Source organism: Diorhabda carinulata, chromosome 2 (genome assembly GCF_026250575.1).
Source record: "Diorhabda carinulata isolate Delta chromosome 2, icDioCari1.1, whole genome shotgun sequence".
NCBI classification, from domain to species: domain Eukaryota; kingdom Metazoa; phylum Arthropoda; class Insecta; order Coleoptera; family Chrysomelidae; genus Diorhabda; species Diorhabda carinulata.
Genome location: NC_079461.1, coordinates 6,018,995 through 6,035,211, shown reverse-complemented (window position 1 = coordinate 6,035,211; position 16,217 = coordinate 6,018,995). Strand labels below are relative to the sequence as shown.

The window sequence follows — 16,217 nt, the reverse complement described above, 5'->3', positions numbered from 1 at the left end:
ATACAAAAAAAATCAAGTTAACCAACGCAAGTTTTTCGGCAATGAAGTAAAAAAAACTTTGTTCTATCTATTAGATCGAATATAAAAGTGAATCTTAATAAATAAATAAAATCCTTAGTATGCAGCACGAACCGCAAGCGACTGCTCCAATTACTCCATTAAATGAAGACCAAGTTGAATACTATACTTTATCTACGACTATACCAATGAATATTAAGATATAAGCAAAGAGAAAAACTTCACAAATTTCGATAGTAATCTATAAAAATGGTACAAAAATTGTTTGAACATCGTTTTAGTTTTAGTATTAAAGTGAAAAAAATTTTATGAACTGGTCAGTAGGTACTGTGAGAATATTTTATCGATGAATGAAGAAAAAACAATGAGAGTATGAATGAGAAATGGGTGTATCACCCAGGGTCATCCGGCGCACTTCGTGAAAGTGGAACAAGTGCATTGAAAATTTATGACCAAGTTACAGAGTCTACCGTCACATACAAGTACTGCAACCATTAAACTAGTAATTCAAGTAACAGGTACGTTAGTTATTTTGCGAAATATTTATTTCAGCTACAAAATATGTAGATCAATGTTGTACGAGTACTAGGCATTTTCCTCATTGTCGTAATCGTTTGTTTATGTAAATTTACCGCAAATATTTTTTTTTTATTTGATCGCAAAAAATACCAGATTGATTGTTTAAACTTGAATTTGGACTTCGCAGATATGCTTTAGTGATTTGAAATATTTAGAATCTACTACCATTTCCGTTTGTATTAGAACTGAAGACATGATGTTTGCATTGAACGTTTCATTACAAACATTCCCCTACCAAAGAAAGAACGTGCTTCTGGAATTTCAAAACCATCCGATAGGAGCAATACATTAACATAGTTTTAAAAAAAATTAAAAGATAATTCTTGGCATAAGGATTAAATTACTGATGAGAAAATGTTTATTACTGTTTTGACATATATACTCATCGCATCTATATGTCGTTCTGGCGTTTTTTTTGATTCTTTATAGCAAGTTGTACAACGTTTTCTGTTGTATCAGAACTAGTACCATGTTGATTTTCACTACTTGGAAGTGGAACTAGTTTATATTTTGTCAACATGGTTTTATTCTATATTTTAAGCTGTTTACTTAACTAAGCTCAGAGAGACAAAATTTTTAGTTCCTCTCGTCTCGTGACATATTCGTTGACGTCCACCTTCTTGATGATCAAGCAACATTGTACGTAGCACACAATTCATCAACGATGTCTGCTTGTGTTGTTATAAAATTGAATAATTTCGGGTTTCTTTTCTCGGTCATCTGACATTTAATTGATAGACGTGTGCAAACTTAACAGTAACACAACTGTTCTTTTTTATGGCACTTAAGATACAAGTGTTTTATTTTTGTTGAAACCAAATACACTGTCATATTCTTCTATTCTATCAACAGATAGGATTGGATACAGTGAAGAATATTCAAGTTGGTTGACTAAACTAGAAGTTAACTTCATCAAACTGATGATCTGAAAATACTGAACACACTACACCAATCCTCATGATTATACTGTCTGACGCGCGTTTCGATAACCAAGTTATCGTCTTCAGAGATTGAAGGTGAACTGTTTCCCTAAGTTGGTTATCGAAACGCTCGTCAGACAGTGTAATTGTGAGTGTTGGTGTAGTGGTAGTGTAAACAGTGTGTTCAGTATGAATATCACCAACGGTTACAAAAATTCCAGCTCAGATCTAAAAATACTTATTCTGTTAGCCAGAATTCTAAGAAAATAGCAGATTGCAATTTTTAACTCATGGTGAAATGTTATTGCAGATTCATTTCTTGCACAAACTTTTGAATTTTTTCTTTGAAATCTGAGGAAGTATGGGTGTTGGACGGGAAAGCGTTTTCATTTAAATATAAATATTTTTAAAGAATGCTATCAGGGATTTGGAATAAAATATAATAGGAGATTAATGTTCGTTTAAAATAAGAAAAAAATATCTAAGAAACTATAAAAAGAAGGCGTTATAAGTATTTCTAAATATTTTCATTATTCTTTCTGGCTAACTATCACTTCAATAACTTTCAGTTGGGGTATAAAAACTGTGTAAACAAGTGTTATTAGAATAATTATCATGTTCAAAAACGCAGTTGTTAATAATTTAAACGATTCATTTACTAACTGATAAATATATTTACATGTGTTGATGTTTATTCTATTTTAAAGCTATTTATAAGATCCTTTCACAATAATAAACTTTCATTATTGACCAGAGAGGATAAGAAATTAAATAAAGTATTGGCAGTCATAAGTGTTGTAATTTAGAGACATAATGAAATCTGGTAAGTATTTTTTGGATATTATCAGCTACCATATTTATTTTTTTCTTTTATTCATAGTAAATGTATGAAATAGAATTTAAAACAAGGTCCACATCTAAAAAATGCCACAGGGCGTATAACAGTTTCTTCCGTTAACATTTCCGTTGGTTTAATTTTAAAGATATGATACAGAGGTTGAGAAAATTACAGATTATTAAAGTCAAATATCTATTATATACTAGTTTGTAATTTTGAATATTTTTTTATAATAATCCATATTTTTCAAAATGCCTCGTATATTACTATAAAATTTTAATACCTCATGGTGCATTTACGGTTCTTTAACATGCATAACTTTTTATAAAATAGTTATCTATGCAACAAGTGAGTAAAGCTTTGACCAATTCTTTACTTTACTCACGAGTTTCATATAAAAAATTTTCTACGTCCGTAGACGTAAAAAATTCGACAAAACTTTTATCAATTTTATTTTGTAATAGTAATATTAAAAGTACAACTATGAGCATTATTAATTTGAAGTGAAGACGAAGTTACATTACTATTGGTACTTGAATTGACAACATTTAACGAGTTCAAAGAAATAACATCGTCTATAGTTGTATTAGTACTTATTGGATTGTTGGTAGGATCGTGAACATTTACAATGTTGCTTCAAGTCGAACTAGTTGTCAAAATTTTCACTACTGGGATCTATTTTTTTTATTGAGTCCTAACCCTCCTCAACTGTGTTGGATTTCCACCCACCGTGCTTGTTTAGTTGGATTATATCACCACCGGAATCCACTAATAGAGACGCCAAGGAGCGTCGAAATGTATGCCCAGTGTAATTTTTAAAAGGTATTGATACCTACAACTTGGGTTTCGCATTTTATATTTCTATACTGCAAAAAGAAATGATCAGTTTTGACAGTTGTGGGTCGTTGGTTTTTATATTTTTTATAAATATTTACCAAGTTTAATCTATTGTCAGATATTTCACCAATAACAGTAAGTCGACGTTAAATATTAGTTGTTGTATGTGTGATAATTAAAACATTTGCGCTGTTATTAATATCGTTTTATACAATTTATATAATTCCTTCCTCCGCAGGGCTTCAGCGATTCCGAATATTGAGGCAACCTGAAAGATATTACAAATAATATCTAAGGTTAATTATCGTCTGGAGCTTGAAACAGAAACTTATTAATTTCTTTACTGGCAAATGCTTTAGATTTTTTGGGTCTATAGCCAACTGATTTATTTTTCAAATATGCAATGAGTTTCGAGTATTTACTGATGTCTACGTCGTTATTTACCATTAGGTTGCCCTTTCAGTTTTGAATAAGTCGACCAAAGTGTTGAAGACTTCCACATTTTTGATTTAGTTTCAAAGTAAGCTAGTAACACTCTTTTTGGAAAGCTGTTTTTTCCTTTTTTAGTACGCCACTCAAGGAAAGAATTATTTTGCTTTAAATACTGTTCCCTGGATTTCTTAGGGAGAAGATTCATAGTCGCTGCAGTTGCCGATTCAACAACATCTTCTGGTGTGCTGTTTAGACTTTCTTCACTATTACTTTCCATCGCTAATAATAATTCTACACTCTATAATTAGACACAAAACGGATTTTCTTGAATATCAAGAAATAAAAGTGTGACAGTTTATCGGAGAAAAATAATTGCGTTAAAAAATGCCACGTAACGACACTTTTTTTAACGCAAAAACGTGAAAAAATGAACCGCTACAGTACATTTTTTCACCCTTCTTGAACGATTCAGAAATTACATTGTTTATAAATGCAAATGAATTAAAAAATTCGTGAATATTATAACGGACGTAGAAAAAATGACTTTTTTCGTAATATTAATAATAAAAAAAGTTCATCACATGCTTTGAATTTAGGTGGACGCGTATATCTTCGCGGGAGGTTTAATCCCTCAAATTTTTATTCAATTGTTCTCTAAATGTGATTTTTGTATTCATTAGGAGGACCTGGATATGCTAGTCCATTAGATGCTATGAAATATGGACCAAGAGAAAACTTATTGTACGTAGTTTGTATTAACCCTCACGGAGGTGAGGACCTTTTAGCTACTGTTGATGTGGATCCAAATTCATCGCAATATTGTCAGGTCAGTATTAAATACGAAGGCAGTTCAAATATAGTTCAGAGAAACGCTGTAGATGACGCACCTGTATGTTTTGAAGGTGGCGGTATGATTATGTGTCAACTGGATTCCTGACGAACGTATACATACTTTTAATTATTATTATTTCATGATTTCAGATCATTCATCGATTAAGAACTGGTAATAAAAACGACGAACTCCATCATTCTGGTTGGAATGTATGTTCTAGCATACATTGTTCTGAGGGATGTTCCAATGGTAATGCACGTGATAAACTAGTATTACCGGCTTTAGGATCTGATAGAATCTACGTGGTAGATGTGGGAAAAAATCCAAGGGCTCCCGAGTTTCATAAGGTATATTAGATTTACAACTGATAGGCAAAAACATACATGTGTAACTTTTTCGTATTTATTTACACTCTTCCTATTCGTGGGGTGAATTAATAAACACTGTTCTTAATTTATTTACACACTATACAATACACTTAACGTATAATAATTTACTTATAAAAAATATCAATTACATAATTTCTGCAATAACTTTCACTAATTCGTTCTTTTCACTAGGACTATTCATTTAAAACTAACTTACTGCGATTACACAACTCCTTATATATCCTGAATAGAATTCTACAAACTTCTAGACCAAAAAACATAAATAATAAATATATAGGCTTCCCTAGAAATTATTTAAAAGAAATACTGTAAATAAAACACCTGCTATAATAAAAATTTCGAAAAGCAAATATCAAAAGCGCGTCCGCCATTATTAAAAAGTCGATGAAAGGCGCCTCGCGATTTCGCCGAAATTTAAATTGCCATTGAAGCTGAACAGTGCCGGCCTAAGGACACATTTCGCAAAACACATGTATAGACTTATTGAATATTAAAAAAAAATAACAAAAACAGTTACACAGGAACACAGTCTGTACTTTAATTAATTAATAAAAAAGAAAAGATCAAAGGCTGGGACTATTGTGTTTACAATAATAATGTATGTATGCAGATTGTCTAAATTTAGAGATATAAACGTCATTGTTATTGTAGCCATTACGGTTATTTTATAGTGTCTGAATCATTTTGATATTTTCGTTAAGGCCGCTTGACATGGTGCAATACAACGTGCAAGAGATTACAAGCAATTTCATGCAGGAACAAAATATTGCACGTCGCCTTACATTCCATTAGTAAAAGTATACAATTTCCTAACCTCAATTTAATCTGCGCATGCTTTTTATCAAGAAATATTGAGTCTTGCATTGCACGTTGCCTTCCAACATGTCAAGAGGTCTTTAAGTGTAAATTGTCGATCAATATTTTCTTGCTGCGGCTTAAAATGTTTTTCTATACATTGAGATATGGTTGGCAGATTTTTGTTGTCAACTATAATCGAAGATGCTTCATATTCGCAATAAAACTTGTCAAGTTGAAGATAAAAGTTTGTGTTACATAGAAATGATTTTTTTTACATTTTACATAAACATAATGAAAAAGTTATTACAATATAAATTTATAATATAAATACAAGCTGGCAAATATTAATAAACGTCTTTTAGGTAGTGGAAGGAACCGAGATGAGAAAGTTTAATTGCAGGACTCCCCATACAGCACATTGCCTTGCTAATGGCGAAATAATGATATCGATAATGGGGGATAATGAAGGAAACGCGAAATCTGATTTTATCTTGTTAGACAGCAAAACGTTCGAAGTTAAAGGTGAATTTTAAAATATATATATATATATATATATATATATATATATATATATATATATATATATATATATATATATATATATATATATATATATACAGTGCTTTTCAGATAAAAGTATCCACCTTTAATAACTTTTGTAATACTGGTATTTAGAAAAAATCCAAAAACACGTCAATTTATGTTGGAAGGGGCAAGCATTATGGCTTATTTAAACTTACTGGAAAAGCCACCCCCTCACCCCTAGCAGCATCCCCTTTATTTTTTTAAATTACTTTTCATATTTTTTATATAAAATTTGGATACTCCTCTTTGAGCTCATTTCAAAAATATATAATACTTGTAGGTTAAAATGGTTAGTTTATGAGATAAACAATTTTTCTTTTAAGAGCACAAATTTTACTTATTATTTACTTTCACCTTATTTGCCTGTACTAAAATGGGTTGTACAACAGTTCAAACTCTTCAATCTTTTTAACTGTGCTATTTATTATGAAGTTACAATAAGTGTTCAAAATGAGTACCATTCACTTCCATACAATGGTATAATCTATTTTGAAATGCCTCTCTGACATTGCTTAATACGGCTGGATTTAATTGTCGACATTCATTTTCTATCCTCTCTCGTAAATCATCCAGAGATTCTGGTTGGGTAGCATAAACTTTTGTTTTTAAATACCCCCATAAAAAGAAGTCTAGGGGTGTTAAATCCGGTGACCTAGGTGGCCACTCCATCATCTGCCCCCTTCTACCTATCCAACGAGCGGTGAATGTTTCATTTAAAAATTGTCGGACAGGCATAGCATAGTGTGGGGGAGCTCCGTCTTGTTGAAATACCAGTAAATCTTCGGAAAGGTTATCATCATTTTCTATTATTGTTGTAATACGTGGGTCAACCCCTTCCCTGAGTAACTCAAGATATGATTCACCATTTAAATTTCCGTTGATGAAGAAAGGTCCGACAATGTGGTCACCTAGGATACCACACCAAACGTTTAACTTTTGGGGATGTTGTGTATGGAATTCACGCATAATATGTGGATCACTTTCAGCCCAATATCTACAATTATGCCTACTTACTAAGCCATTTAATGACCATGAGCATTCATCAGAAAAGCAAATATTGTTTAACAATTGTGGATTGTTATTGATAATTTGCGTCATTGATTCGCAAAACTCTAGACGACGATCAAAATCATCTTCATTCAACTCGTGCACCAACTTAACTTTGTATGGGTGGTACTTGAATTTATGTAGAACTCGGAAAACTGTAGAAGATGAAACACCGATCGCTCTACTTATTGTTGACAACGATTGGGGTTGTTGAGCCTCTAAGCTGACTTGCCCTAAAATTGCCACTTGGATTGCTTCGTTATTTACGAGTCCCTCTCGCTTATGCACTTTATTGCAAACAGACCCTGTTGTGGTAAATTTCTCCATCAGTTGAATTACATACTTATGAGTCGCATGTCTTCCGTCATGTAATTCGTTAAATATTCTAGCAGCAGCTCTTGCACAATTATTATTTTGGTAGTATAAACCTACAATTTCAATTCTTTCTTGCAAAGAGTAAACCATTTCAGAGAAACAAAATAAATAATGTATCAAATTACACTATCAATAGTGACTACAAATTCTAGTTGACAATGTCAAACTTTAATAAAAAGTAGAGTTTTTTGTTGTTTGGATTTTTTAAGTAGAATAAATAGCACAGTTAAAAAGATTAAAGAGTTTGAACTGTTGTACAACCCAGTTTAGTACAGGCAAATAAGGTGAAAGTAAATAATAAGTAAAATTTGTGCTCTTAAAAGAAAAATTGTTTATCTCATAAACTAACCATTTTAACCTACAAGTATTATACATTTTTGAAATCAGCTCAAAGAGGAGTATCCAAATTTTACATAAAAAATATGAAAAGTAATTTAAAAAAATAAAGGGGATGCTGCTAGGGGTGAGGGGGTGGCTTTTCCAGTAAGTTTAAATAAGCCATAATGCTTGCCCCTTCCAACATAAATTGAAGTGTTTTTGGATTTTTTCTAAATACCAGTATTACAAAAGTTATTAAAGGTGGATACTTTTATCTGAAAAGCACTGTATATATATATATAAAACTATTTATTAGGGAATAATTCGTTTTAATTGTTTGATTTGATGTACGGCAAGCTGCTTAGTTTTGTTGGAAACAGGTTCTTGAGTTGAAATTTTAAGACTTCTGTAACTCTGGATCCAAAAAAACAAAAAATCCGTACAAACTATTTGTTTTAATTTAAACAGTGGTTATTACACAACCTCCAGAATATACACATCGTTTCAAATTGCGTTAAAAACATTTAACTGGCATCCGTTGAGGCAAATTAGGAACATTACTAGACTTCGGAATATTCAACTCTGTAAAAGCTACCATACATGGTCAAAATACAATATTTTCTTTATTTGAGAAGTTGGTGTCATCGATCTTCTTGATGTCTTTAGCAAACTCAGCGATCTTTAGACCGAGCTTTGGACTGTACAGGAGTTGTTCATACTTTCGTCTCGGATTCACCCTTGCCAAGTATCAATAGTTCTGGTTATTATTAAAATTGTCACTTAACAGGATATTTTCAAACTTGTTGAATACCGCAGAATTTCGTTGGCAAAATTATTTGATTTGCGTGGTACGTATCCTTGAATTTTGGAAGCTTTTAAATGCATATCTTCTTTTAAAATCGAATACAAAGACAATAATTGGCTTCGCTTTCAAATGAATGAAGTCGTATTTTGACCAACTGAGGGCTTCACTCACTGTATTTCAAACAACCAGATGAATTTTTTTCTATTATTTCCACTTGGGATACTGTATGACGATACGACTTTAAAAGGATACCCTTTCTGTACACTTTGTATCTTTCTAAACCTGAAACCTATTTCTAGTTTTATTGCCTCTTCAATAATTATTTTCTTAATACTCATACATTTTTTCGTGAACAAAATTTTTCTAATATATTCATTTGCAAAAATACTTTCCAAAATTTTTTGGAGGATCATAGAGTATGTATTATTTGAAAAATTTGGTAAAAGATGACTTACATATAAATGATAAATTTGTGGAGTATTTCTTATGAATCAATTTGACTAAATTATTTCAGGAACGTGGGTCAAGAATGGAAAATCTGCGAAGTTTAATTACGATTTCTGGTACCAACCCTACTTTGACGTGATGGTTTCTACAGAATGGGGAGTACCAAAGTTATTCAAGCACGGCTACCACAAATCCCATTCTGAAAATCCCGATATATACGGACGTAGCCTTAATTTTTTCTCATGGAGTAAAAGGGAGTTGATCCAGACAATTAATTTGGGCGAAGATGGTGTTGCTCCTTTGGAAGTTAGATTTCTACATAATCCTCAAGAACCTCAGGGATATGTAGGCTGTGCGGTTAAAGCCAATGTTTATAGGTAGGCATTACGTACAGATAAGAAACAATCGATAATAATGGAGAAAATTGAGGGAAAACTAAATTCGTATTGACATATCCTTAAAATGGAAACAAGCAGATTTACAAGAAGTGATGGATAGACCAAATAAGGTAGAGAAGAACAAGAATAAAAACATTTCTCACAAGAGAAACCGGAATTCTTTTCCAAAAACCTGGAAAGGTGGAAAAATAAAAGAAGAATAAAAAGTAGTATTTTGCAATCGATACTCAACCAGTTAATTAAGAGTATCCCTATTATTTAAATGAAATTATTGACGAGATTTTATTTTACTCTTATTTTATATATTTTAATTATTATTTCATTCCACAGGTTTTATAGAAAAGAAGATGGTACTTGGGCAGCCGACAAAGTCATAGACATTCCACCTAAGAAAGTCTCTGGATGGGATGACCCTTATATACAGGGTGGGTATATAAATGTAGATGCAAAACTTGAAATGTTGGATTAGATTAGGTTTGATTATATAAAGGAGTTAACAACACACTACAAACCCTATGGTATGTTATGCTTCCCATCAGAGTCGCTCTTGTCTGTGGACTCTCTACAGTTAACCTTCCAGTTCCAGAGATCTAATACATTACATTCCACTACCTATATGGTATTGCTTTGTCGAGGGTCATGTCCAAGTTGCTAGTGCAGCTAGCATGTAATAGCATTCTGTAGTTAGATGATCTAGAGTTTCTTCCTTCTCCCCAGAACCTGTACTACTCAATTATATTAGGTGCTACCTATGGAGGCAGTGACTTGTAAGCGAACCAGTGAGATGTTTTTATTGAGATCCAAATATTTCTTATATCTTATAGTGTTAAAGGCATGTAGGGACATTTGTAATGATCCAGTCAAGAAAAAAAATAGGGCAGACTAACTATGTTTCAAATTCTTGTTTAAACCGAAAATTTTTTTGTGATTTTTATTATACCACGGAAAGGTTCCGTGCCAGGAGATAGATTTAGCTATGGCATTCCCAGTTTTAAAACGAACCATGTAAGCTCAATGTTTGGATAGCAGCTTGACCGTCACAATAATTAGTTATGCCGCATTTCTTTTCAGTTCAATTCCCATGCGAGATTTGTGATAATCTAGTTGGATACTTCTCCATATCGCACACAGGCAAGTATCTGTCCTCGTGCTAATCTGACATACTTTGGTGTGCCAGACACCAACCCATATGTGATTATCGATTTCACGATCTTGACATACATTCAGCACTGTACTTTGAGGTTACAAACCCAAGTTTTTATTAACCATCAGAGCCTTTATTGCTTCACTACAATCAATTACAATGTATTTATTCCAGAGAAGCTCGCTGACCAGTGTCATTCCTCAAATATTTTCATTTAGAGAGAAGGACTTCAATCGGGTGGATATGATTATTGTAATCTTGGTCCTTTTGATATTAGGTGCCATTGGTCAATAATTCTGAGATTTAATTACTCTCGCCCTGAGCCTATGCAGTAGAAAACAAGAGCTTCGTGAGTCTATGAAGTTGTCATCTACTACCAGACTTGAACGAGTAGCTTTAACAAAGCTAATGTTACTTATCTGAGCTTCTAATATTGTCATCGTAAACATGTCATGAATCCATCTATGGCGGACATATGTATTGTCAATGGCCCCAAATATATCCAGGATATCCAAATTTATTTTTTGATAGAATTAATGTCGTAGATATGAGCAGCCTATAAGCATGTATGTATAGCCTATAGGTTATCAAACATTTCTCTATTTCTCTAAAAATTGCAGATCTTGAGAAAGTTGTAATGTCGTTGAGAAATAGTGATTACCTTTTGAGGAATAGTTTGATTTTAGACTAGAATTGAAATATGAGAACTAAGTTTTCTAATAATCAAATCAACAACTCTTTTCCATTCCAAAAACATTTATATATATATATGACATTTTTCTAAAACAGAATTTCATTTTACAGGTATGATAACGGACATTTTGATATCGTTAGATGACAAATACCTATATTTGAACAACTGGTTGCATGGAGACGTTAGACAATATGATATAACAGACAGGGCTCATCCAAAACTAACAGGTATGTAACTACATAACACTACACTACACTACTTTTGTCGCCAGCTCATAAAGAGCTACATTTATGAAATCATAAGTTTTTGAGTTTATGTTTACGAAACTAACATGATATTAAATAATTCTCTATAATGATACAACTATTTACCTTTAGTGTGTTTGCTACACTCAATATATTTAAAACATCTCGATATGGCTCTGGTTTAGTTTTTTATTTTTTTGGGTTTTTGTAGGCTATACCCAGATATTTGACATGACCAGTTTGAGTCTTGTTTCCTCAAAATTTCTGGCGATTGTCTTGACTCTTTCAAGCATATTAAGAGTTATATTGACGATAACCTGGATATTATTTTCTAAATCTTTGAAGGTCCTTGGACGGTTCACGTAAAAAAGGTTTTTCCAAAGAAAACTCATAGTAGAAAATCACAAGGGAACAAACCGGAAGATCGAGCAGCAAATTGCCCCTAATTGAGATAGGCGTTCTGGGAAGTGATCCCTTAAAACAGCCATTGATTCTCGTGCGGTGTATGCCGTTACACCATCTTGTTGGGACCAAATATTCACCAAGTCTATCTTATCAAGCTGTAAAAAAAATTCATGCCACATGTTTACTGATACTGGAACTCAAAACATCAGGGTCCAATAAATGCAGCTCAGAAAACTACACACCACACTGTGACTTAGGACGAATGCAAAGGCTTTTCACAAACAATAGCGCCCAGCGCTCTAAGGAATGACATCTAAAAGAACCTCACAAGTGTTTTTCCAAGAATTGTAGTTACGATCTTATAGTTCCCACACAATCGCCATCTTATATGGATGAAAGTCTTCATTGAGAATCCTCTTCACACAATGATCGGAAATTTCATGTTTGCGCACAGAACGTCGTGGTGTTCGCAACATGGAAGCTCTCGCCATCTCATAGTTCCTCAAGTGATCTATTGGTCGAAGGATTCCATTTGTAAATTTATCTAAACATAGTGACCCATTCACCTATAAATTTCCGTTTCAAAAAGGGATCAATGAGGCTAAATTGAAGTGATTCCGAAAGTTACGATCACAGAATCCGTTTGAAAAGTAGACTTCAACGGGAAACACGCGCTTTTCTTTGTTTCAACGCATGATGTCGACTGAACTGTGCTAAGACAAAACTTTATAGCCCCACCTCGTGTTGGAAACCACTAAGCGTTGCCTTACCCTGTATATGTGTTCAGTATATCATATTTTTCCAGTTTTCCTGATAACGAACATTTTCTTTTAGGTCAAGTTTTCCTCGGCGGAAAAATTCTAAGCGATTCGGACCTCCATGTTTTAGAAGATAGCGAACTTGAAAATCAACCTGAACCAGTTTATATAAAAGGTAAACGATTTGCAGCAGGTCCTCAAATGATGCAACTCTCTTTAGACGGCAAAAGATTATATGTTACTTCCAGCGTCTTATCCACATGGGACAAACAATTCTATCCTGAGGTTATTGAAACTGGAACTAAAATGGTGAAACTCGACATCGATCCTGATAAAGGAGGAATGAAACTCGATGAAAACTTTTTAGTTGATTTCGGAGAAGGGCCCGATGGTCCTCTATTAGCCCACGAACCAAGGTTGGTAAATATTTCATAATTTGTAGTAAATGTATAAAAGAAATTAATTTAGATTCAAATTCTTATTTGAACAATAACAAAGACTTGCTGTTCACCGAAATCGACACGGCTGCTTGTTGCTGTCGGCGTTTTCACACCACAACTTTATGGTGAAACTATGGCAAATAAAATGATATCACACAATTTAAATAAATAAAGAAATTACATTAGTAGGATAACATGGGGATGCAAAAGAGGATCGTATTTGTTTTTTAAGAGATTAAGATTTTGTTTGGAGTAATGATCAGTGCAGAATTGCAATTACCAGGACAAATTTTTAAGTAATCTGAGTCTAAAACTACAAATTCCAGGAATTAATATCTTTAAAAGTACTTCTCTTGGCTAGCAACGCATGTCACTGATTACTTTCAGTCTCTGAAGACGATAACTTGGTTATCGAAACGCACGTCGGGGAGTGTAATTGTGAGTGTTGGTGTGCGTCGAGCGATACCGCTTTTGCGATGTCATCGCGCGCGTTGTCCTGTTCAAATCGGTTAAGCATCATTTTAGTTATTTTCTATCTTTAGAACCAAAAGAACGTAATGAATTTGGTATCCAAACTATTATTACTTATAGAACGTACACGACTGCGAAGGCTAATTTTAAAGAAAAGCAAAACAATACAAGGCGTTCATGAACTTAATAGAAATAGACTTTCTTATGTTGAATTCCATCACCTTTATCATGAACTTCGCAGTGATCCAATAAGATTTTTTTCAGTCTTTAAGAATGTCAGTGTAAACGTTTGATTACATTCTAGGAAAAATCAAGGATCAACTTCAAAAGAAAACAACTATCATTCCAAAGGGCTCGCCTGGTTTTAATTTTCGATATTAATAACTCACGATCAGTAATCTCATTTTGCGATGTCATTTTATTAAAACTAGAACGTATAGATTGGTCGCACTTCGACTCCAAGCATCTTACCATAAGTTAAACATACTTCAGGCTTCTCTTTATGGTTCAAGTGCTTGTTCCTTCCTTTTATACTTCCATAGTAACAACGAAGTTAATGGGAAAAATCTAGTGATATTTTCGTAGGATTCAAATGTCCAGAAATATTTTTTATTCGAAAAAAATGTGCCCATAACATAGCAGCACTTGACTAGCCGGCACTGGCTACTATAGTCGCTTTTCAATTACACTTGCGTGCGCAATGCTTCAAAGTCTTCAAACCCACGATCCAAATTGTCAATTTTAAGATCTGTGCGTCCAGTTGCATTTTCCCTTGCCCCTTATACACCAGATTAATGTTTGGATTCTATGACCTGCAAAATGGTAAACTGTAGATTTGACGTTGTTTGGGCATTTATTTCAGATTTATTTGGATTTATATTTGTGCTTGCTTGGAAAAAATTTTCTGATATTATTGTTATCAGACAAATTGATTACTACTTAATGAAGAAGACTATAAAAGAGCTTAAGAAGGTAAAAAACTAGCTAAACTAGACTTCGTACTGCCTCAATAGATAAATAAAAGATCTAAACTTTTGTATAACAAAAAACAAATAATAGGAATCCTTTTTTTATTAAAACAAATAAAAAAAATACTCGATATGAAGTTTTATTATTATTTTCGATTAATTACACATGATGTTGATTACTTACAAAACAGAGTTTTCCTAAAATACAGTTATGGTACAGTCTTTTAATCAATTTAAAGCTTTCTGGTAAACTATATTTTTTGTTTTGTTTTTTGGTGTGTAAATAAACAACACGAGACGTATAATTGTCCATGTGCGAAACAGGGAAACTCCAAGTTGATTCCGCAAACTTCCACCGACTGGCCTTGCGATTTATTTATAGTCATCGCAAAGGCTAGACGTACCAAATATTATAAACGTTTAAAATCAAATGGTAAATCTGTTGGAGTCATCGGTATATGCGGGATCAAAACATCCTCCTTTGTATTTTCTCTTTTATGATTGTTGCCTCAATGACGTTTTTCATCACCTTTTTCACAGTCAGTCTTGTTTTATTGCACAGAAATTGATTAATGTTACGCAGCATAATGAGAACTGATTGTGTGGTGGCAATCCAGGAAATTCCAGTGAATTAGAAAACTCCGTGGATTAGTTGACTCCTGGTTCATAACGGTGTCGACTGATTTGAAGGAAACCAACCATCCCAGAAGAAAATTGTGAATGGTCGAGTTGAGATCCATCCATGGATCGACAAATTAGTTGGTTGTCAAATGTCAAATATTATGGTTACGTTCAGAAATTTAATTTGTGACAACACTTATGATTTATCAATCTACATATAGTTGGTTGTCAAATGTCAAATATTATGGTTGCGTTCAGAAATTTAATTTGTGACAAAACATCTTCCAAAAAAAATTCGTGTTTTACATTCAATGAATCAAGTTTCTTGTATTTCGGATACGGCAACGAATTAACAATTAATCTGTGACATTTTTTCAAATTTGACACAAAACTTACCGAAGTTTGTTCCGATTGATTCTTGTGTACAACTAACTTTAAAAGTACCTATTTTTCAGTAAATATGATTAAATATCTCATAAATTGCACAGTCTGTCAATACTGAATGAGTTGGTATATTTTTATCACGAATTATATTTCTGTGTATCAAAAACTAATAACTTCAAATTATTTCGTCAATATACATCTTAAATTACTGAATTTTTATACACTAAAAAGAAAAATTTAAAAACGATTTTGTTTTTTTAAAGAATATTTACGTTTTTTTTTATTTTCTAGATATCCTGGGGGCGACTGTACTTCCGATATCTGGTTAGCACGAGAATAATTTTCGATAACCTCAACGAACTTCGACACTCAGATAACCAATTTTTTTTATTATTCAAACGACTTGATTGGAATATTTTACTTATCTAATTATATTTTTATGTATAAATAAATTGTTTTTAATATTCAA

At 32.8% G+C, this 16,217-nt stretch overlaps 2 protein-coding genes across 4 annotated transcripts in view; one reads left to right on the top strand and one right to left on the bottom strand.

Annotated features, from left to right (window-relative positions):
* LOC130903462 (cuticle protein 70, isoforms A and B-like) overlaps nt 1–16,217 on the bottom strand; it is a 50,819-nt gene that overhangs the window by 23,325 nt on the left and 11,277 nt on the right. Inside the window, exon 2 of one of the 3 annotated variants that reach the window (XR_009060745.1) lies at nt 13,526–14,587. The exons of the other annotated variants lie outside the window; for them this stretch is intronic. The gene's annotated coding sequence lies outside the window, so the exon portion shown is untranslated. Of the gene's footprint in view, nt 1–13,525; nt 14,588–16,217 lie in introns of those variants that run through there. 3 annotated transcript variants of the gene reach the window in all.
* On the top strand, nt 1,672–16,200 carry LOC130903461 (methanethiol oxidase-like). Its single transcript, XM_057815565.1, has 9 exons — nt 1,672–2,340; nt 4,305–4,450; nt 4,606–4,803; nt 6,006–6,165; nt 9,288–9,597; nt 9,949–10,043; nt 11,567–11,683; nt 12,941–13,280; nt 16,040–16,200. The coding sequence occupies exons 1-9, from the start codon at nt 2,331–2,333 to the stop codon at nt 16,086–16,088; spliced, it is 1,425 nt and encodes a 474-aa protein (XP_057671548.1). The 5' UTR covers nt 1,672–2,330; the 3' UTR covers nt 16,089–16,200.